This window comes from Dermacentor andersoni, chromosome 7, assembly GCF_023375885.2.
Source record: "Dermacentor andersoni chromosome 7, qqDerAnde1_hic_scaffold, whole genome shotgun sequence".
Classification (NCBI taxonomy): Eukaryota; Metazoa; Arthropoda; class Arachnida; order Ixodida; family Ixodidae; genus Dermacentor; species Dermacentor andersoni.
In genome coordinates, this window is record NC_092820.1 from 128,807,389 (window position 1) to 128,831,169 (window position 23,781).

General features: G+C 42.2%; 1 protein-coding gene across 1 annotated transcript in view; it reads right to left on the reverse strand.

Moving 5' to 3' along the window:
* Positions 1-10,373: 10,373 nt before the first annotated feature.
* LOC129385623 (uncharacterized) overlaps positions 10,374-23,781 on the reverse strand; it is a 60,209-nt gene continuing 46,801 nt past the window's right edge. The window contains exons 8-10 of the mRNA XM_055072432.2: positions 23,400-23,486; positions 14,132-14,236; positions 10,374-10,598 (exon numbers count right to left, since the gene is read on the reverse strand). Coding sequence (XP_054928407.1) covers positions 10,597-10,598; positions 14,132-14,236; positions 23,400-23,486 — 194 coding nt within the window. The 3' untranslated portion in view covers positions 10,374-10,596. The remainder of the gene's footprint in view (positions 10,599-14,131; positions 14,237-23,399; positions 23,487-23,781) is intronic.

Genomic DNA, 23,781 nt, shown 5'->3' on the forward strand with positions numbered 1-23,781 from the left:
GCCTTATCAAGTCCTACGCCAAGTTAACAACATAAGTTACGCGATTTCGTTGTTGCGATTTGATGCATCCTCAAGTCCGTTGTCTGTCGGCGTCGTGCACGTTTCGCGGCTGAAGCAGTACTTCACTCGCCATTATTCGCCACTCGGGGATCCTTTTACGGAAGGATGAATGAAGAGCGAGGAAGAAGATCGGAAACACTGGCTGATTCGTGTTGTTGCTGGTCAGCCATCTTAGCGATTCCCACTCATCTTGTATATATATATATATATATATATATATATATATATATATATATATATATATATATATATATATATATATATTTATATATATATATATATATATATATATATATATATATATATATATATATAGTTTTGCTATACTTGCAACATCCCCGTACCATTACTTTGTAAATAGTCTCCAGTTCTTAATCCTTCGTTCGCGAACCAATATGAGCACACAAACATGCAGCTGCCTTGCTTCTTTTTCAGTAAGCAGCAAAAAGTCTATATTTTTTGTTTTCTCATGTAAAGCAAAGCGAGGCTCATTGCCAGCGATCGTGTTTTTTTTCTAATCGCTTTTGTTTATTTGGAACTTAAAGCGTCGTTTCTCGCAGGTCATCCAGATGACAGCAGCATCCTTACAATACCCAGCCTTGGTGCCCTCCATCAAGAGGAAGCCACTTTCGTTCGCCTTCAGACGCAGATGGTCGATCTCTTCTTCCACGTAGTTGTGAAGAAAACATTGTAAGTGGATCTAGGCGTGTAGTTTAATATAATGAGTCAAGATTTAATTTAGAACTGTCAGGCTCCTTGGCGGCCTAAGGTTGATATCATGTGCAGTTGTGTGTGGTTTTGAATATTTTCGATGGCACAGTGCACACTGCAGGTATGACTGCGGATCCAAAGTATACACTTGCAATTTCTTGATGTTCTTTCATAATGAGGATTCTCTTTGTGCAAGAATATTCACAGGATGGGGCATTGCAGCATCATATTCTTTATTGTGCATTCAGTGCTAATTTCGTATGAGCTTTCTGCTACCAATTTATTTCCTGGAAAGGAATATTAGTTTACTATCTGCAATGAGCTTGTTATTTGCTCATAGTCATAGCATTACACTCTTTTACCTTTTTATTCCCATGTAATTCTCAGAACCTTAGAATTTGAGCGGTTTATATTTTAAATAAAATGTCAAAATCAAGATGCACCGCATTGGAATCTAGACTGCAAGGGAATTGAAGAAATTACAGGACCTCTCGTGGGCGTTAAAAAAGTGTTTCAGCAGGTAATGGGCCTATTTCTTGTACTAAGCTTGCTGCTCATGAAAATTGCAAGCATGTTCCATTTCACACAGTTTTGCAGCTGTAATAACCGATGTGGACGCAGCAGCAGCTTTAGCAAGATTCCTTTATTGCACAAAAACAAGGGTTTATGTAGGCACGATTTATCGCTTATCGGCACACGTGCGACGGCTTTAACACGGAAGACATGCGCACAAGATAGCCAACTCAGTCACGTCGCTTTGTTATCACAGCAGCAAATAGCTGGCCTATCATTGTCTCGGAGCACAACTTTTCCTCATTTGTATCATGAAAATCTGTCTCGTGCTTAATTTGGGACAAGTCTTGAAAAATAAGTTTTTCATTATTGTAAAACTGCACAAGGTATTGGTTGGGGCTAGAAGTTTAGTTTTCAGACAACTAGACCATGTTGAACCTACCTAGCCATTACAAGACGAGAAAAAAAAAACATGCACAGGAGCACTCACTAACTCACATGCAAAGCTTATGGTAATTTTCCAGGTGGCAAAATGTACTTTTAAGCGTGAGAGGGTGGGTAGCCAATTTACAGCCATTGCGACACATGCGTGCATTGGCAACACAGGATGAGAAATGGTTGTGGCTCTACGGTCTATTGAATAGCTGAACACTTATGTAAAATCCCCCCCCTCTCAGTGAGGGGGAAATGCATAAGACGCGTTGGGCGGTAAAGATGACCAGTTTGGGGAGACAGGAAATTTCAGGCTCCAGTTGAAAGGCTGCAATAAGAAGGACCATGCACCTAGTGGGAGGCCAACATAAACTGCGAAGGGGGGGCATCACTGTTTAGAGCGTGAAGTAGAAATTGGGATCATGCAGAATGAGCACAAGTGTAAATAAGGGGGTATTACTGGTCAGTGAATTTTTTTGACAACCTAACTCATTGGAAAAAGGGGGTGTGCTCTAAGGAAAATTGTTGACAACACATGCTAAATTTTCGAGCAAAGTGTGCCGAAATGCCAATTCTTACTATATTAGGAAGTAATAAATACACAATAATGAATTTTAGGATACAGAAAGGGTCTGATTAACTGCATTGGATCGTTGGGCTCACGTATCGCTGGGCAGGTGAGAATGCCGGTAAAAGCTTCTCCCTTTTCATTCCGTGCGCACTCTCTCTGTAAAACAGTACTCGTTGTCTCCGAGTGTAATAATGCTGTGTTAAAAACAATAATTTTTTTCTGATCTCGTGCATCTCAGTCTTAATGTGTCATGTCCCGTTAAGTTGTGAGCTGCAGTGCTTATGAAGCGAAGTGCACAGATATATAGCCGATTTCTTAAAGGGACACTAAAGCGAAACAATAAATCAGTTTAGACTAATGAAGCCTTGTTTGGGAGGCAGTCATTTAAAAAAAAAATAGTTTGATTATTAGATGAGAAAATGAAGGCCCAGTTGTCAGTATTTGAATTTCGCGCCGAACCCCAGCGCCGGTACGTCAGCGTGACGTCAGGGATTCCAAAGTATGTTTTCGCATTTGGGCCGCGTTGGCTTAATAAATTTTCCCGAAATTGGCCATGTTTAGTATTTTTTTCCTGTAGAACACGATGTAGTCAATCTGTACCACTATATACAATTAGTAGGCCCTAGAAGATGCCATCAAAACCCAAGACGTCACAGCCTCCAGGTGCGGGAACTTAAGTAGGGGTCGCCACCCGTATTTCGTTTTTGAGCTTTTTCTGGCTTACCAAACGTCTTATTGTTCTAATAGTGGTGTTTTTGGTGTTGTAGAACGGTACTTTACTGATGCAGAAGAAATCATTTTTCACTTTAGTGTCCCTTTGATGTCAGTTTCGTAGCAAGGTTACATACACACTCCTGGACAAATATCCGCTGTTGAGAGACGTCGTTGGTAGTGTCTACAAATATTATACACTCTTATATTCTATGCTGAAAATGCTACTCTCTATTTATTTGCTTTTGCTGCTCAATGTGCCATGTTGTGTTCACAATGACACAGTGTTTTAGTGTCTAAGGTAAGATGCAGTCCCTTAATTTTCGAAGTAGAAACTTTTCCTACCTTTCATTTGCCTTGCCCAGTTACCCAACTTGTGCATTGAGCCCGGTCACATTAATTAAGATTGTTGTTTTCATGTGTTTGTTGCCTTATCAACTTTTCCGCAGTGTACATGTCTAATTGCACACACTGAACTCTCATGATTTTGTTCTTATTTTGCTAATGCAGGATGCAAGTTTCCTGCATAGCCATGCGCTGCAATTATTGGTCAAGATGCTTAGGGAAAGCAGTCCCTGTACCTCGTGGTTAAGCGTGAACAGAGGTTTTTTTCTTTTTGAAGGCTAGGCGCCATTGGCTGCATCAATTGCATTTTTGCAGCTCAAGCCTGCACCATATATTCTCTAATTTTGCATCAGTTAATGTGCAATGTTCAATATATTTATGCTGTTTGACACAACAAATTCTTGCTGGAAAATGTTAACAGTGTGATGTTTAACTGGAACCTATGCATGATTGCCTGTGTTTAAAAAATTTAGAACCTATATGTTAGAAGCTTCCTTTAGTAACCAGAGTGTGGCTGATTTATTAAACCATATTTGGTACTTTGCATACTCACATGCTACAGGAAGCCCTAATCTTGCATTGAAGCACGTAAGTGCAAATAAGTTAGACATTTACAATGTATTTTGAAACACTTCATGCACATTTTGTGCTCAGCAAACTACTCTAATGAGAAATGGTTTGTTTTTATAAGGCCGCCATTGATACTGCACTTTGCACTGAAATAGTAGTAAATGGCGAAGGTTTCAGTCTTTCGTTTTACACTAAGAAAAGGATCCATCTTCAAACGACATATCGTTTAAAAGACCAGTGTCTTCGGTTTACAATAGACAAATTTCATGAAACCGAAATTTTGTAGTTAGAAAATCTGCTACACGGCACTTTTAGCCCAGAGAACACTCCTTTCATATAGGGAAAAAAAGCTTTAGGCACGGAAAAATTCTACATATTTTTCGTGATCAAGTAACGCTGTTGGAAAGGGAAAATCTTGAAAAAATGCTCCTATGTTAAATGTTAATTAAAGCACGTTTATTCCTGGAAAATATTGCCTGTCTATCGAAAATGTTGGCCTGGTATGCCTCACATCGATTTTCCAAATGAACTTTGTATGTACTTTGTAGGTAACTTTGTAAGACTTCCAAATGTACTTTCCTAATTGACCTTTTCAATATCCCCCTTTTTTTTCAAGGCATCAAAACCTGAATTTTGGTATATTGCAGCTTAATACTGAAACTTTATTGCTTTAAGTGGCCCAAAACACTTCGAGGCCAACTGAGGCTCTTTAAGTGTTAATTACATATTTGATCAATACATATATTTTTAAATACTTTTGTTGGAAATGTAAATGTTCTTGTACTTACTAATATGATTGGTGATTGCGTGTGTGTATATTTCATGTGATTTATGTATATTTGTACTCTGTATGGTAGCATGCAATAAATATTTAAAATTTTTTTAAATGCAGCATACGTCTTGCCAGGCTGTGTGCATGTTTTCCGGATCTGAAAATCGTGATAACCATTGCTGTTGATATACATGCTGAACAGTTTCAAATTTGCTAGGTGTACTTGTGCAGCGAAGGCAGGTTTTGCAGCATACGCTATGAATTACTTATATTTGTTGTGATCCACACGCATTGATGTTGTGTATATCTAACGAAGCTTCAAGGCCGGCTGTTGAACGGTGGGTTTGTTAACCGAACTTCAACCTTCTGGCACACACGAGTGTCACACGTGGTTCGCTGTACGCGTGGATTGAAGGCGTGTACTGCCGTACATGCCTTCCATGTACAGCAGAAATAGAAGGATGTGCACCCTTTCAACACTCAATCAGATGGGTGTTAATGGGGACTAGCACCCTTAGACCGTAAGTTAATTGTGCTTGGCACCCTTCCTCTAGGATGCTATAATTGCACTGCAACTGTATGGTGTAGGCAACAACACCCTTAGGGTGTCCGACTGGCGACAGATTCATTTACACCCTTAAGGCTGTTAAAATGTTTAGTGTGTATCCCGCACCAGTATACATTGCACGACACTCGGCTCATAATCAGGCTCGCAACTGGGCACTGGGTATTGCGTATTGCAATAAGGAGGTAGCACAAACTAACATGAGCAGCTAATCCAGAGAATGAATAAGGGCCGTTTGGGAAAAAAGGTGACCTGATGCAATTCTTAAGAACAAAATGAAACAAAGTATATTTACTAAAATTTAATTACAGGAATTGGTAACATAGTTGATTGTTATGCTTCTTTCCGTACGTTGTATGTTACAAGGAACTGAAAGACGCTATATATATTCTACAGAGTAACAATGAGACCCACCATGAGCGTGACATTTTTTTGCTTGCCTCACCTTAGTTGCCTTGGACGCACATGGAATCTTACGACCTAACTCGTTCTAGTCTCCTAAATATATCTCAACATGGCGAACTCGAGGAGCTTGTAAAAGTGGCCGCTTAGGAAATGAGATGAACTGTAGACACTACATGGGCAATGGTTGGTTGCCACGCTTCCGGGAGAAGAGTTTCCGCGTGCACAGTAAACTTTATGACGATATTTACAGTGACTTGGAAGTCGGCGCTTCCATTTCGTGGTGTGATACATGGCTGCTACTTACGAAGCAGGATCTTCTTACTCAAGAACTGCTCCTGTAAGTGCTTAATTTTGTATGTATTCTACTGGTGGGATAAAGAACAAGTTATTTGTTGTTTCGTTCTGCGTTCTTGAGGTGCGCTGTAGGATGAAGTTGTGGCAACCATCGTCCATTTCTTTTCATATGAGCACAGTTGGGAGCATGTTTGTTTTCGTTATCCTACTTTTCATCTTGTATTATGAAATCGCGCTCCCACGCGAACTCCTCTTGTTAGGCCTCTTTACATCAAGAAGCAGGAACACTGTACTGCAGTGAATTGACACTATGAACAGCTGGGAACTGTCACAGAAATGTTGCCACATGTTAGAATGAGAACAATCTGTTTTTGATACCAAATGTTCATTGTTGTACAGTTATTCAAGCACATATCTAACCACTCTGTTTTACGCTGTCATTCAATTATTATTGTTGAAACATTTGTTTCTCATATAGCTGTTTATGAATGTAGCTGCATAATGGTTCTATATTGTATCGTTGTACTTGAGTTGTGGTTGTATATAATGTTACTATTTTTGGTCAATGTCTACTGCAGCAGGTAAAATCTACAGGTTATTTTTTGCAGTTTTGCCTATATGACTTGCATGTTAATTTTCGTCTTGTACGAGAATATCTTTTGTGAAATGAATGCTCATTCGGTGCCAGAGGGCTAAACAGGTGACTATACAATGTCACCTTTTGCCCCAACCGTTGTGAGAATCATGTATCGGTAACCGACAAAAATTAATCTATAAATAAATATCCGGTGTCGAGAAATGGACAATCAGTGGAACTGAAAGTTTTGTACCTAAATTGTCGCCGCGGTCAGCTTGAACGACCCAGAACCTGAGCTCTCGCGAATGAGTGACGGAGTGAACTCTGCTCCTCAACGACGTTATTGGAGAGAACTATAGCATTATGTGGCAATGACAAGTGCAAATCAAAAGGCGTACGATAAAACTAAAAATAGATTTTTCCTAAAGCCAGGACACGTACCCAGCTTGTTGCTTTATCGTGAAATACACTCGCTCTTCTCAACGTATTCTTTTTTTCATAGTGTCGCAGCCAGTAAGTAGTGCATACGTAGTGCTGCCTATTAAGACAATTTCTAATGCAAATATTATTAAACCGATGTCTATAGTAGGATTAGGCACTCAAACAGTCTTTTTTTAATTTTAGGCGGCGGATACTTAGTTCTTTCTAATTTAGATAAAATTTCGGGGCATTTATTGTATGCTTACTTTGAATATTTACATTGCGATCAGGGTAAGCGGTCCTCCCTAGGCTTACTTTAGTTAAAAGTGGATAAAGGTTTGTCGTAAAGCACGACTAACACTAGGTGACCCTTATTTTGACCGCTTAATGTGGGTTTTCAAAAAGCACCACCGCAGCGTGCCCACCGGTTAGATGATGTGACCGTCACCAAAAAGAATAATAATGGGGCGTGTTGTAGTAACGACAGTTACAAGAAATTTAGGGCTGGGTTCTAATCAATAAAACTTTTATAACACGCAAATCACTCCATATATCATTGCGAAGGTCATTGTAACAGTGAAGGCTATTATTTCGCTACGAAACAACTGGAAGTAGGAAAGTGCAGCTGATGCAACTGCACCACGTTCCGACTTTGAAAGGGTAAATAAAGTTTAAAATGTTCAATTAATTCTTACACTTTTGTAGCTTCCCTACACAACATTATTGTGGAAATGAAAGAACCTCAATTTACTCCTCAAGCCCAGAACAGAAACAACAGTAAGCTAAAATGCTGGCCTTGTTTGGCGTGTAATAACTGTGCCTCGCAAAACTTTCCTCCGTTTACACTTTGCAACCATGTGAAAAATATATTTCGTCACTGTAAACTTATAATAATAATAATAATAATAATAATAATAATAATAATAATAATAATAATAATAATAATAATAATAATAATAATAATAATAATATAACAATAATAATATTGTTGTTGTTGTAATCACAAACATGAGCCTGTTCCTTTTTACACAGGACGAGGGCCTCTCCCAGTGATTACAAGTTAGGACTCTCTTGCACCAGCTTATTCTATCTTATGCTAGTGAACTTCATAACTCTATCACACCACCAAATTTCTGTGTCGCCCTCGCGTGCCCTACTGTTTCCTCTGCTTTCTCTCTCTAACTCACAGACAAAGGTTTATCTGTCCTAAGCAATAAATGGCCCGCCCCGCTCCATTTCTTTCTCTAATAGCAACCAGAATATCAGCTACCCCTGTTTGATTTCTAGTCTACGCTACTGTGTTCCTGCCTCCTGAAGTGGCGATAATAATTTTTAATTTCATCGCGCACAGGGTGTTCTAAAATGTTTCCCATGTTCCCTTGTTATTGCCCAAGTTCCTGCTCCAGGTTAAAGGAGACGATTGTACGCTTGCCTTTTGAAGTAGAGCAGCAATCTACGCGCCATGACGTGTGGAGGTCAACCGTAGGTGCTGCAACCCTTTCTCATTCTTCGATAATCTTTTCGATATCATGGTCAGCTGTGAATATATAAACTCGATATGTACAGTCGCGATCAATATGAAGGTGATCGCTCGAGCGGCGACCGAAACTAGGAGCAGCGCCACGTTACGTCATCACCGTCAGTCAAGAGGGAAACATCAGATAGCTTCCCTCTCTCTCTTTTGCTGTTCCCTGAGCAGGTGTCACTCCCGTCTGGCAACTCGCAGCTTTTCGTCACCCTTCACGAGATGACCTGCGAATTCATTTTGATTGCCTTATCAGCTATTGCACAGAGGCGTCATTGTTAGCCAATGTATGCATGAGGCAGGGACGCGCACACATCATTGCCATGAAACGGTAACAAACACAAAAATGTGTCGAGTTAGTCTTGGGGGTGACGGCTGCAGCCTGTACGAGCGTAAAAGGGGAAGAAGGCAGGGCAATTTTTATCTTCGCAGTTCCGAAATCGGCCGCTATGCTGCTTGGAAGGCTCGCCGGTCGCAGCTCGAGCGATCACCTTCAAATTGATCGCGACTGTACACTCTCTCTATAATTCGACAGGCTATCGCAAATTCACCGCCTTGTTTAAACTTTTGAACAACACGTTAGTCTTCCGCATAAAAATGTTTAACCCCACGGCACTCTGAGGTGTAACGACCACAATGAAAAGCTACAAGTCAGTTAAAGCCTTGGTAAACAGGACGATATCATTTGTGAACGTAGCTGGCTAAGATATACGTAACTATAAAAATAAATCCTCTGCCTTAACAAGAATGACATATTGAGTTGTATGTCATTGCCCAGCTTATCTTTGAATTCATAATGGGGGAGGAAAGAGGAAGTGAAGGAAAATGCTGTACCTACACTGTCCTGTATGCTACCGTACACGTCGGTACCGCACACGTCTAGGTGATTCACACGCACCATGCAATGGGCCATGTAAGTCAATTAGGGCACAAAAGTGTTCGCCTTCGTGTACTCTAGAAGAGCTTATGTCGCTATCTGGGTTCACGAGCCTCGATGGCAGGATCCAATTCACTGCATACGCATTCCTCTTTCGTATGCCCACTTTTCTTCTCACTGATTTCTTGCTTCCCCCATTTCCTACTGTTTCGTTAACGTCTCCGGCATTTCAATATTACCTGTAACCTTTTTGTTCCTGTTTTTTCAAACTTCAATTAGCAGCCTATTCTATATGGCCGCTTGAGTTTGCCTCCATAGTTCTGTGTCGATTCTTTTTTTCGGTTTACTGTTTTTTTTTTGGAAACCATACTTATTGGTTGCTTGACCTTCAATTTAATTTCGCTTCTTATATCAGTCTAGGTTCCGGCGGATTCATAATCTCTAGGATATATTCCCCTTTCAATCCTAAACGTACATGCTGTTTGCGAGAACTAGCTTGCTCTTATGTTCTTCCCCCTGTTTGTTTGCTGGTCGAATCTGATACCCGATGGTGCCTAATTTCGCAGCCGCCGTGATGAATACCAAACCTGCGACGTCGGGCTCTGCAGCGCAACGTCAAAGGCATTAAACTACAATGGCGATTATACGCAGACAATGTGCATGTATTGTTTTGCAGTACGGTGAATATTACCGAAATTGAGGAAGGCATTATATGACATAAAAAAGAACCTTCGATATGCGTGGTAAAGTCGAGTATCGGACGGTTTGCACTGGCTCAATTTAATTAACAAATATTTTATCCCAGTTTTATTATTCAAGGCATAAGGAAACTTGACTCTCGCGAAAATTTCAATAACCCAGAATATTAACCAATAATTACGTGTTAATAATTACAAAGCACTTGAATGCCCCATACAAATAAGCCATTCATGTGAGCGCCCTACTGATTAGGGCGTGAGAGGAGATCACTCGGCTGCGCACATCAGACGAAATATGCGGTAATGTTTCCAACATTGCTATAAATAGCGATTGTTGAAACTTCTTTATTAAACAACAAATATTTCTCAGTGCACCGAGTCAGAGTGACAGCTAACCGAGCGTTGAACTTTATTTCAGCGCGAAACGCCAAATATTTTACTTGCACACACGAGAACACTGTCCACAGACACCAATTACCGAAAAGCTATTTTTATTTTTTTCTTGGATGGCATCTCTCCTACGTTCATCATGCAAAAGGTGCATTCGCCACTCTGTAAAACAAAAGAATTAAAATGAGCTCGCATTCAGTGAACAAGCTTGAATATAAACCAAAGAAAAATTCAGTGTTGTGGCTTTTGTATGTGGCAGAACGACTTGCACTTGCTGCATTTATTCCGTATCGTGGCTTTTAGTAACACTGCAGCATCGAATTGGAGATACATTCACTCCATATTTGATGTCATCTGGGAACATCTATGTCGCTAATTTGTGATATTACAGTACAGACTTGTGCTGTTGGTGTTTATACAAGTGTACGTGTTCCGCGTTGGTTACGTGCATAACATTTCATGACCAATTCTTGTTTCTTCAATCCACTTCCTGTAGAAGACAGGTATTCGGTGTCGCCGAGCATTTGTGTACTGACTTCGAACAAGAACTCGATACAGAAAAAAAAAACATCTTGCGCGGGACAGCGAACACAAATGACGGGATACGCATCCGATGGGAGAAGTATGTGAACTAATAGTCGGACGAAGTTCGCAATAAAACACTTGCGCACACTCCTTTGTATGTTTTCACTTTTACTCGAAACTATTAAACAAAGTTTCGTCTAAGCTAGAACAGAACAAGCAGCTTGAATGTACCCTCACTTGTATTTTTTGGGTCAGCAGTGCATAAATTATGCAGATGACCAGTAATGCTCCCAGCCCACACAGTTATTCGACCGCCAAGAACACCTACAACCTACGCACATGCACCGCACCCGTCATAAAACTCGTACTTGTATGTTAACTTTTAAACGCGTGGTAACCACTCGAGTCAACCTAATTTTGTAGTGTAAGCTCTTACACTTTGTTTACAATAACCGCCTACCAGTGAATGCACCTGCGTCAGCCTGCATTGCTGGACGTTTGCATAGATTAAAGAAATATAGCCTCATAGGAAACATCTAAAACGTAAGCGTTGAAGTTCAATATTCTTGTAGATCATTCAATAAGTTCACAATTGTGAAAACATTATGCCAATCTGTTCCTTTACGTTATAATGCTGGAGCCGGCCCTTTTGAAAGGATGTTTAATCTCATGCGGCACCGTCATCTTTGTCGCACTTCTGAGTGCACATCTTCCATGGCGTGGACTATAAACAAGTATGTGTAGCGGTATTGCCAATACAGTATTACACGCATCGTGATACATTTCATGTTGTTCACTTAGCCTAAATGCGGCATATAAGAGTGCCTGAGCACCCGCATCATGACAGTTTCAAGGTAAGGGCTAGGATGAAGATATTAGGCACCTCGACGCATTTTTGCTAATGCAATTATAAGGTTGCTTGGCATATCCTTTTACGACACAGTCAAGTGTTGCAAGGAGTAAAAAGCAATGTGAAACACCAAAAAAGCGTATTTCTTAGCATGTGCAGTGGGATTTTGCGTGTGAAGATTCGGAACTGCCGCACGACAGGCCGTTCGGGGCACTTTGTATGTATTCGTAAACTTCTTTCACGCTCGGAAAATACATTTGTATGTAGCACGTATTGAGCAACGGAAAGCTGTATGGAACTTCTGCACGTTGCTCTACAATTTTGTCATTGACACTTTTCATGTAATTAAAATATTTGAGAAGTTAATAATGATGTAGACTAATTATGTAATTCAACGGAACGCAAAAATAATCTCGGTATCTCCAAGGGACAGCCCACAACAATACCTTTGTTCTGTCTAACTACGTGGCATTTGTATATTTTGTAAATCCTGGTGAATGATGGTAGGGACATTATATGTATATATATATATATATATATATATATATATATATATAAAGCTGTGTCACTACGCTTAATTGTTGTTTTCAGTTTATGTTCGTAGATTATGCCTTGTTTATAAACTTATTTTCTAGCTATGTTGGTTCGCACACGGTTGTTGCAATTACTGATATTTTTGTACTTGCGTGTGTATTTGACAACAGAATTAGCCGTCGTCGTTTCTGTATCATTGATGTTAGAATAAATACTTCTTATGTGTTGATTAGTATTTTTCCTTAATCGTAAGCCTTCAATATTATGATGTCTTATTTATTTATTTTCTTTATGCCGACTTGCGTTTTCCAGCTGTTCCTGCCTTAGTTGGTAATAGCATGTTCTACATCTCAAAACGTGTACGAACAATAGTTCGCCCTGACAGTTTCTACTTTGGCGCCTCCTAGTGCACAAGACTTTGGGATTGTAACAACGTCTAACATTAAAATGACTGCATATGTCTTGAAAAAAAGAGTCTTGCTGAAATCTCCAAGTGACGTAGGGCCATTTCTCTCGTGACATAGGCTGTAGAACAACTTTTGGCTTCTGAGTTGATTCATTCCCAGCAAAGTTCTTCAACAGGACTCATCTAACTTGCAGAGCATGAAGTAGTTACACAGCAAGTGCCTAATTAACTGTCGTTTAAACATTGATTTATATAAACGTTGAATTTCAAGAATTATGTAAAGAAACTTGAAATCCTTTTAATAGCCACGCTGGCGACACTAGTAACTTAAAAAATGAAAACAGAAAGCAAGAGTATTTCACATAGCTAGTTGAAAGTTACTTCAATAAAAACAAAGCAACCTCAGCATGATAATGCAGTAAACAAACGCATATAAAGACGTTGCAGCAAGGATGTCAGAATAAAATATAATCAAATAGTATTATGATGTACTATCTCGAGCAAAAAAATACCGAAACTCCGCGAACAATAAGCTCCGAACCTAAGGTTCTACAAAAATACAGACCACGTAGAAATAAATCCAACCTTCTTAAGCATTAGGAGTTCAAGAAAGCTAAAGTCTGCAAAATTCTTAACAGTTGCACATGGTATGTTACTGTACTTCACACTATATAAATTGCATACTTGTGAAAGATAAAGTCACAATTTACTTATCTATACAATACTTCTTTCTTTGTTATCACATAATTTATATACTTTTAAACAGGTAGATACATGCATAATTCCTAATTTTGTAACTTATGATTCTTTGGCAACACTCCTCCACGCCTCAACTAAGAACCCTGTAACAGTTGATACTTTGTCCATTTCCCCGAGTGAATGTGTGCAAATATTTGTGGAAAAATCAATCTAGCCAATTTACCGTGGTGTTTCTGGTTTTGCGTATATTTAAGCTGGTTTTGCAATAAACGAGAATACAGCCGAAGCAATCACTGAAGTCACCTTCTTTTTTGTTCTTCTTTGTTGTTAGTGGTAATGGCTAACATAAAATTACGTTGCCAATGCATGCTAAGCGTTTCTGTGTGGTGATCTGGTAGGCGGTTACAATGCGGAGCAATGACACCTAGACTGAAAAAAATAAATTAAGGAAGCAGTGTATTTTGTGGTTACTCACCTGTCTAGAAGCCGACAAGTGCCGAACCTTGCACGACCCCTGTTCTAAAGCTACATTTGATATTTGTGTCCCAATATGGTAAATATTTTAAATAAAACTCGTGAAGTAAGACTTGCTTTTATAAAGGCATACTGTATCCGTTAATTCGCCGTTAGTTCGTTAGTTATGAGGTTAAACATTTTTATCACGAAGTTCTTGATACGTACAGCAGCGGCACACACATCCATATCTCGTAAGCTGGCATCGAGGCCAAGTTCGGGAGGCCCAGCATTTTCGCATCCAATACGTGCTGCAGAGCACCCAGTCGGAGACTGAACACAGAAAGGAAATCCAGAAGATGTTACTTCCAAATGATATTTCTCCATCAATTTCTACGTTATAGCAGGTTCTGATAGGTTTCATAGTGCGCGAATAAAGTACAGAATTCAAACGTTATTTGAGTCGGCTACTCCTATTTTCAGGGCAAGCAAGACTGAAAGCCCTAGAAAAGTCATAAGAACTAGACGCAGTGAAATAGCATGGACATATGTGAAGCTCTGTGTACAGAATAGAGTGAAATGAGACTTAGGGCCACACACAACTCAGTAAACAAGTGAAAATCTTGGAACGCGCACATAAACTACGTTTGGTGGGTGAGACGGCTAGCGTATGACACCCCAAATAAGAACACACAATAAAATCAGACGTGAGCTACACACATACAAGGCCTATGTTATTTGACGCACAAAATGTTAGAGTCAACCATGAACGTTTAGTATGAACATAGTTTTGATTTCGCAAGATGAAAGTCAGAAGGGCCCTTTTCATGCATGAGCCAAGTTTTTTTTGTTTATTTTACACAGACAACGATCGACGGTCAAACAACATTAAAACAACGCTTGGTCGTTGCTTCGTGCTATCATCGCGTGGGCACTGCAGAAGGAAGTGATGTGCGCCTTTTTTAGTGATGTACGCCTTTGTCAATAGCACTTCCGCATAGGAAGGCCTAAAATTCTGTGCCAGAAGTGGCATGTAAATGCTGTGCGAAACCGCAGGCGGTGCCATAGAGTTAAAAATGTTCTTCCTATGCCTTGGAGTAATTTACTATATATATTAGGGTTTAGTGTGTAGATCGCAGGGAGAAGCCTTCGTCCTTCAGTGGACGTAAACTAGGCTGATGACGACGATGATGAAGCCACAGATCTGAGGATTTCGATTTTTGCTCAAAGCAGCCATTTTAGTCAAGTCGACAGTGTCTCGGCTTCAACAAAATTCGGGTTTCACTACGCAATAAGGGGAGATTTACTGCAATTTAATTTTCGCGTGGAAGCCATGTGAACTTTAGGAATCTTTTCCGCGATTCTAGGGAGGCACATTCGCAGTGGCATATACATATTGACTAATTTTTAGGTGAAATACGTTCAATAAAAAGCGGCACACATCTACTGCCGCACACCCAGTGACCCAACTTGGCATCAAATAGGTTTGTTGGAGACCAGCGCAGACCCAGTAACCAATACCCAGACTCTCAGTCCTCACCTAAGAGTTTCTTCGAACAGTGGTGCCTACCCATTTCAGCGTCTACAGTAACCCATGTCGGCGTGAAAGGCTCTTTGAAGAGAGGCACGTATACACACACTTCTGCATATTCAGTGAACTAAGGTGGTCCCATGGTTGGTATCGAACCCTGTTACCTCTGCACTGCAGCCCTATGTGCTATTCATTGGTGCGCTGACCACGCAGCGACCCCGGCAAGCGGGATGACGGTTAGTACAAAGATAGATAGAAACATATAGAGGTGTGGGAATGGTAATTTTAGAGACCTAATCGAATACGAATCGAACAGTGCGAATTGTGAATTGAATGGAAGGTCAAATAGCTTACGATTAGTTTCAAATAATGAATAGCCGTTGCCGCAATTATTGTAAAAAATTTTTCACATTACGGTATCCTAAAAGTTAGCAAGTGTCTGTCGTTTCATAGTGCCTTATAAAGCGCTCTTCAATAAAAACACAAATGACGCATTAGGCGCAAACATGTAGTTTATTCGCATGCACACATCTCTTGAGTTAGTGTGAGTGATCGCTCTGGAGCCTGCTAAGTATGGCTAAATAAGTGAGGCAACCTGCTCCCCTACGCAAGTTCTCATATTTTATGCCTACGCTATCCTCACGGGATAAAAAATTCGCCTCAATTTAGTTCCAATATTTAGTTTTTTCGATGCAGTGGACGTTTTAAAATATTCCTAAGGTATTCCAAAAATAATATTTATCTGTAGTGAATATTCGGTTCAAATACCAAATTGAATAGGACTCTTTTCAATTCGTTATCCCATTTCGAATATTCGCACATTCCTCTACATATACATAGCTAGCACCCTGAAAGTGCTTGAAGTATCCAAGGAATGCTACCGTTTCAAAAAAGTTTGCAGTCGGCTGTACACTGCGTTTCCTAGTTTTAAAAAAACTTATTTTTAACTGGCATCCTTGTGATATTGTCAAAATAAGCCACCTAAATATTGGCTTCGAAGGCCTCTCTGTACTAAATGGTGCACTACGAGTGCTGAAGGGGCTTCTCCTATAGCACAGAGATAGATAGATACCCGTCTGCCTACTTAAGCAAGTAGCACCTACAGATGCCCTGCCGAATAAAGGTACAATAGTGACTCCGTCCACTATGCAATATATATGACGTCAATGTTGTTCTATGACTTCTATCAGCTTGCCCGTGCTTGCCCGTTTGATACAAGACTTCAATTTGCGTAGCGTTCAGGTTACTTGTGTGCGACTTAGAACTCACTGTGGACGTGTCTTCTGCCTTCCTTGGACTATCCATGTTGGATCGCAAGTAGACGCAAAGTTCATTCCTTTGTCGATGTCCGCTGAAGATATATCAAGAACGCGGGGTTCCTCTTGTAATTCCTTCAGCTTTATTTTCTGCATGTGAAATTGGCACTTTCGCAGGCTCATGATCTCTTACTTAGTGAATGACAGAAAACAAAACATGTCTACAATTCGGATGTTACGTGTAGCACGCAGGAAGGTGGCGGTGTGGAGCCGAATATTTCTTCTCCCAGCAACTACAGTTTTCTTGTGCTTCTCGCGTTGTACCAGGCTGTTTTCACGAGCCAACGAGTGGACTACTACCACCATCTGCACCCTAGTATGAGAACTAGCTGTGGTTTCGGTCGTCGGCCGTGAAAGCGACGACGCTGGAGGAGAACCCAAGCACGTTGAGTGTGAGCTCATTGCCCCCATGCGCCGTGTTCTGCCAGCACCTCCTTTCTTGACGCGCCCGTTTGCCTGCTATCGTATTAGCCAGAGCAAGAGAGCCGAACGAGCGTCAGTGGCGATTTGTTGGCTCACAGTAGCAATGGTGTTCACTTGTGCCGCCCACCTCCTCGCTGTGCTGCGTGCTGTGCACGTTTTTACGTTCCACAATCGACCGTAATATCTGCCATTGAATGTTTTGAACTTAGGCCACATCTGCCACTTTATTGCTGTGGAGGGGAGCTGTCTTAACGCTCTGCAGGTGATCGCAGTGGATGGCGATTCTAGTCTCCACCGACCACGCTAAATTGGCACAGGCACTGTCTTTTTTTAATATGCCACCAGCTCCAGTTATATATCATAGGTTGCCATGCGAAGCAGCCACACTTTTGAATGATCATGTTTCCCGACACATTCTACTTTAGCCAGATCCGGCTTTGCGACTTGGCCGCGACTAGGCGGCGGCGATTAGCATCGATTTTACCGCGCTTGCTGCCCAGCAGCAAAGCGACAAAGGGGTAATTCTGGTTCGCGGAAAACCTGGCGCCTTATATCTGTGTGATTTCTACCTTCCACATTGTGCCGTCGCCATTCTTGGTGATGAATGCACGTGCATCGCACATACAATCGTACCAGTCAATTTCCGGCACACCAGTTTCGATGCCCTTCATAATGTATACCACCCTGGAACCCAGGCCACGCAACATCAGGTGGCAAGTTTTGTCCGGCCGGGCATCAACAAGGACGTACGTGCCTGGGCGCGTGGTTGTCTGGTATGTCAACAGTCGAAGGTTCACCGACACAGGCACTGTCCTGCTCGTTTACGCCACCATCTGAACGATTCGACAAGGTAGACATTGACATTATGGAACCACGGCCACCATCATATAGGAATACCTACGTTCTGACCTGCATAGATCGCTTTAGCCGATGGCCAGAAACTTTCCCTCATCCTGACATCGGTACTGAAACCATCGAAAACGCGTTCGTCGCAGGATGAGTCTCGCGATAGGGCGTGCCTTCTTCTAATACAACCGATAGAGGACGCCCGTTTGAATCGGCACTATTCAATAACCTGCTGTGCCTCCTTGGCACGTCTCGCATATACACCAGGCATATGAACCCACAACAAATGGTCTTGTTGAACGTTTTCACTGTTGCATCAAGACCTCGCTCAGAGCACAGGCTGACGCCACTCTATGGTCCTGATCTTCGGGCTACACTGAAGCAGCATCTGCGCTATACGCCCATCGAGATGGTTTTTAGAGCATCACTACGCCTTCCAGGGGAGTTCTTCCATCATACCGTTTCGTCGCCGTGCGTTGACGCCGCCTTCTACATCTACAGGCTATAGTTCGAACGCTTTGTGATCTTTCACCGCGCTGCCAGCACCGTACCGCATCGCATATTCTCGAACCCTATCTTTCGTTTTCGTCTGTTGTGGCTCCAAACGGCAGCCCCTGCAACGCCCTTACGATGGTCCATAACGCGTCATTCATCGTACCTACATTTCACCATGGACTTAAATGGAAGGTAGGGCACTATTTCTATCGATCATCTGACACCCGCTTTTGGTGAGGACCGACTGCCTCAGTCGTAGGATGAACCAATTACTCCAGAGCCAGTTGGTCCTCCTCAGTCATCGAACACACTAAATCCCAACACCCCGACCGAAATGCCTCAAATTATCGTTCCGGCTACCTTCACAGTTCCGTCACTAGAGGGGGGCCTCCTGTAGCAGGGTCGACGTCGAGGAAGATGAGGAGAACAGCGGCTGGCTAGGAAAAGGTCATTGCCTAGGAAGCGAAGCCGGCGCGTAGCTGCGATCACGCGCGACTCGCGCGAGGCCCCTGGGAGATTGATCCGCTGAGGCGAATGACCGTCAGCTAGGATCTTCTGTTCAGTAAAGATTGTACTCCTGTTTATGGTGGCTCATCATCCTCACTGATTTTGCACGCCACAACACCAGATGCCATCAACAGCACGAATAACACAAGCCACTTCCTAACGTCCGAGTCTTCTCAAACTGACCATTTCATGACAGTGTAGACTTTTCTGTTTGTTATGACGCGTATGCCGTGATATATAGTAGCACTCAGGTACTCCGAGAATTTTGTTTATCGGTACATGCTATATTGTCTTATAAATGCATTTTAGATGTGTATTTCCTCATTTTTGTTTGTTTCTTTGTGGTTTCTCATGACTTTCTATCTTCTCGAGATTTTTCTTGACGCACTCCACGTCGGAAAGCGTCATAAACCTCAGATATTGACAAGGCACATCGCTTAGACGTTGAAACATTCCATATAGCCAAAGTTACGGAATGGTGCCAGTGAGGGTGCTCTTAACGAATATAATTTCAATTCGTAGTGCAGCGGTGGTAACAAGTCCAAGTGTCTCCTGGCGCTATTTTTCATGCTGCTTAATTCGCACCCGGCGCATGTGGCAGTAATGACTTCGTGGCGTTCGTCCACGGCGTGGCATTCTTCGAAACGCGGTCCCAGATCTCAACTTCTGCACTCGTTGTGCACACGTTGGCGACAACGTCATGAGTGTTGAATTGTATTGCTAGGCCATTGTGTATTCTAAGACGCATTGTGCTACATGCCTTATGCACGCCCTCAGCACGTGTAGCCTGTGGCACCATAGCGCACATACATGTTCGTCGCGTACTTTCCTTTCGCAGGCCCGTCATCTCGAGCCTTGTACAATCGTGCGCTCGATTGTCTCAAGCTCTGCACCTGCGCCTCTCTTTTCTATTCTCTCGCTCTTCAGCTCCATACATAATGATACCCTCTCCGTCCCTGGAGCGAGAAATATCAACCACCAGAGATAGGGGAATGAGGTAAATAAAAGTGTGGCTTTAACACTGTTCCGATTTTATAGCCAGTGTGTTGCAGTTGGCGTATTCATTTTGTTATAGGAAAACAGTTTATGTTTTACTGACACGACAACGATACTCCCTCAGTAGGCTGTAGCTTGCGACTTGGAATTGACATTAATAGGCGACTGCTTGACATATAAAGAATAGTCCACGAATCGGCTAGCCCCTGTATGACAAAATCCGGAAAATAAAGACAATGCTGAAATATTGTATGTATGTGTAGGTTTTATGCTACCATTTATTCTTTCATTACTCATAATTAAGGTGCGTTTACAGGCATTACATTGTAAGTGGAAAGTCCGTGCTATGTATGCCACACGATTCGGACAGATAAATATACAGTAGTATGAAATTGGGGTAACCTAAATTATTAAAATACAGCAATTAAATTATTGAAATGCGCTATGTCATTCAGCGGCTGGTCTGCTTTAATTAAATCTACGAATGAGAGGACATCTGATATATTTATACGGTTTTAACAGTAAATGTCGAACTATCGGGGGCGACTGTATGCAGCAACAATGATAAGAAGGCGCATAAATCTAAGGCGGCGATTGCAGAAAAATGGACCATTCAACAAGACTAGAACTGCTGGTGGCCACACCAAAGTTGCTTGTTATCAGGGGCCCGCCGTGGTTGCTTAGTGGTTTTGGCGTTGCGCTGGTAAGCATGAGGTCGCGGGATCAACCCTCGGCCGCGGTGGCCGTTCGTCTATGGGACAAATTAAAAAAATAACGCACGTGTACCATACCCTGAGTGCGCGTTCGAGAACCCAAGGTGGTCGAAGTCATTTCGTAGTCTCTACACATCGTGCTTCATAATCGCATCTTGCTGTTGGCTCGTGAAACCACAGCATTCATGTTTTTATGCGTGAGCATTCTTTCAGTACGCACTTTACGAGGCCACTGCTTGTATCTAAGCATTTTACCACATACCTGCGTCAGTGGGCAGTGTGCGGTCGAACGGGTAGCGCAGCTGGCTGCTGTGTTGAGAGAACAGGGTTCCACATCAACCAACGGACCAACTTGGGTCATTGAGTATGTGGAAGTGTGTGCCACTCTTCAACGTGCTTGTCCCGCCGACATAGGAGCAAATGTGGGTATTTGTCGCTGTGCAGCGAAACTGATTGACGCTGACTGAGAGAACTCGGTATGCGGCACGTTGTTCGTGCGGGTCTTCAATGCGTGTAAATTTGATGCCGACTTGTGTCTCTGGGTATCGACCAGTACTTGTTCTGCTCTACAGTGACACATACGAATTTCTCAACGTTCTCCCATGCCGGGCGGAATCGAGCCTACGTCACACGGGTTCCACAAGGATAACAACCTGACGCTTTAGCAGGCTGCACCACAAAGGCACTGCGTATGAGCCGCTTTTCGACGAACGTCTTTTACGCCAGCACTTTAGCGTGGTGTGCCATAAATTTGCTTGGAATATGCCACTCTTAACTGAAAAAAAAAGTATGGGATTTTCATGCCAAGCCACTATCTGATTATGAGACGCGCCTTAGTGGGGACTCCGAAAATTTGAACCACCTGCGGTTCTTTAACCTCCACCTAAATCTAAGCCGACGGATGTTTTCGCCTCCGGCGAAATGTGACCCCCGTGGCCGGGATTCGATCCCGCGACCTCCTGCTTAGCGGCTTAGCAGCATGGCCACTAAGCAACCACGGCGGGTATCAAATGAACCTCTCGCCTGCTTAGGCCACTGACTTTGAGGCAAGCGAGTGAACAATTCAGCGCCGGCGCGCCACGTTTCTCGTCTCGGAAGCCATACGTAGATTTGTTATAAGTGCCACTAGATGACGTTGCCACCCCCCCTCTCCCCGAAAGAACCACGAGAGGGGATCCCGGTTGCCGTCTTACACGATTCTCAGCGTTAAAACGAAAGCACGTGTCTTATATTTCGGAGGCTACCAGGAGGCTTCATGGCAGCACCGCAAGATGTTGCTGAGTGTTCTTAGGGGAGAGAGAAAAAGCAGTTCCGCTGCAGTGGCAGGCCTCATATGCATAACTTGTTTCGACAGTGACAATATGCCGCGTCGCAATATTGACGCAATGCCATTGCTTTGATGTAGGGAGTCGTCGTGAGATTGGTTCTGCCGCAATTTTTTAATTTGCTGTCAGGCACTGAATGAAATGTGGAGTTTGCGGTGACGGTGCCTGTCGCGCATCCTGAACCATTGTTTTACCGTTTATTCGATTACCATTGGCCGCTCTTAGGAGCTGGTGATAGACAACTTCTCGTTGCCATTGCACTGGCTCAGATTTCCATGGCTACTAATACTGTGGTAGTTTAGTAGTGATGGCAGGCTGGTTTATAGTAACGGCCAGCTCTGCCTTGTAAAGGGTTCTAAGAGTGAAAGACAAGAAACGGCTAAAATGTTGCTCATTTCAGGCGTTCCCCGGGAGTGTGCCAATTCCGCGAACATTGTTTAATATCCCGTTAGATTTCTAGCATAGCAATCATATTTCCTACACAGAGCTCTAAGAGGTAAATGCAGCTGAATATATTTTGCGCTGAAGCGCTATTGTGCATATTACAACAGGATGATTTTTACGTTTAGCACTTTCTTTGGTTCAACGCAATATCGTTAATACCACTTAAGATATGCACAAATAATAAATAAATCGCCACGAAGTAGCACAAATAGATATGGTGATAATCTCAATGTGGACGCTTTCATTACAAATTGTCAGAAACGTTCGGAATATATGTCGATATATAAAATAAAATATGCTAATTAATACATATGTGCTATATTGTGAACCTACCAGCACGGCGGTATTATTACATTATTGCTATGCACTTCTTACACATTTGCAGGCCTAGGAAACTGTGAGAGTTTGTGAAACACTGTCACGTCACTGTTCACCACAATAAGTATGTTAGATCTTTCCATTTCATCAGGAGCGAACTAACGGGCATATAAATACACATTTAAGAAAAATGTACTGCCTGCAAATAGCATTTGTCTGCTTTAAGGCCATTATATTTCAGTTAGTCTCCCCATTTATCGCGAATAGCCTAGGCGCATGTCAACAGCCATCGTCGTACATCCGGAGGAATGCATATACCGAAGGAAGGACTAATATTCTTCCATTCTCACGCACGAATGATTAATCGCATTACATCAAATAGTTATTCCTTAAAACGTACGTTTACTTAAACCAATCGAGCAAAACTTAGTTTTAGAAAGTAATAAATCTTTAACGTTTTTGGACATGCAATCCGTCAACAAGATTCCCTCATCCTCTATACTTATTTCATTACATATTTGTGGTGCCTGTTAAAATAAAACTGCGCCAATTTTGTTGAGATTTCAAAATCTAAAAACTTACTGCACTCTGTATACACCTGTCCTTTCTGTACCAAGCAGGCAAGCTTGTTTCCGAGTGGACAGTATGTATTTCCACATAATGGTTCAACTGAAAAGAAAATGCACATGAAAGACCCTAAGAGGCATGAATGATCTCATGGCAGTGCTATTCCTCTTAAATATTTTCAGAGATTTCACTTGCGAAAGCTTAAGAACCTCACAGAGCTCGTTACCAAAACCTGTTAGCAGAAAAACTCACTGCCCTTCACCTCTGCGAAGAAGGATGACCGGCGAAGCTGCTTATGTGTGCGAACTTCACTTCCGCCGCGGGTCGGCCCGGCATTGCGCAAACTTCGGGATCGGCCTAGGTATGGAGTGCTTGACACTTGCTGCACCTCCGCCGT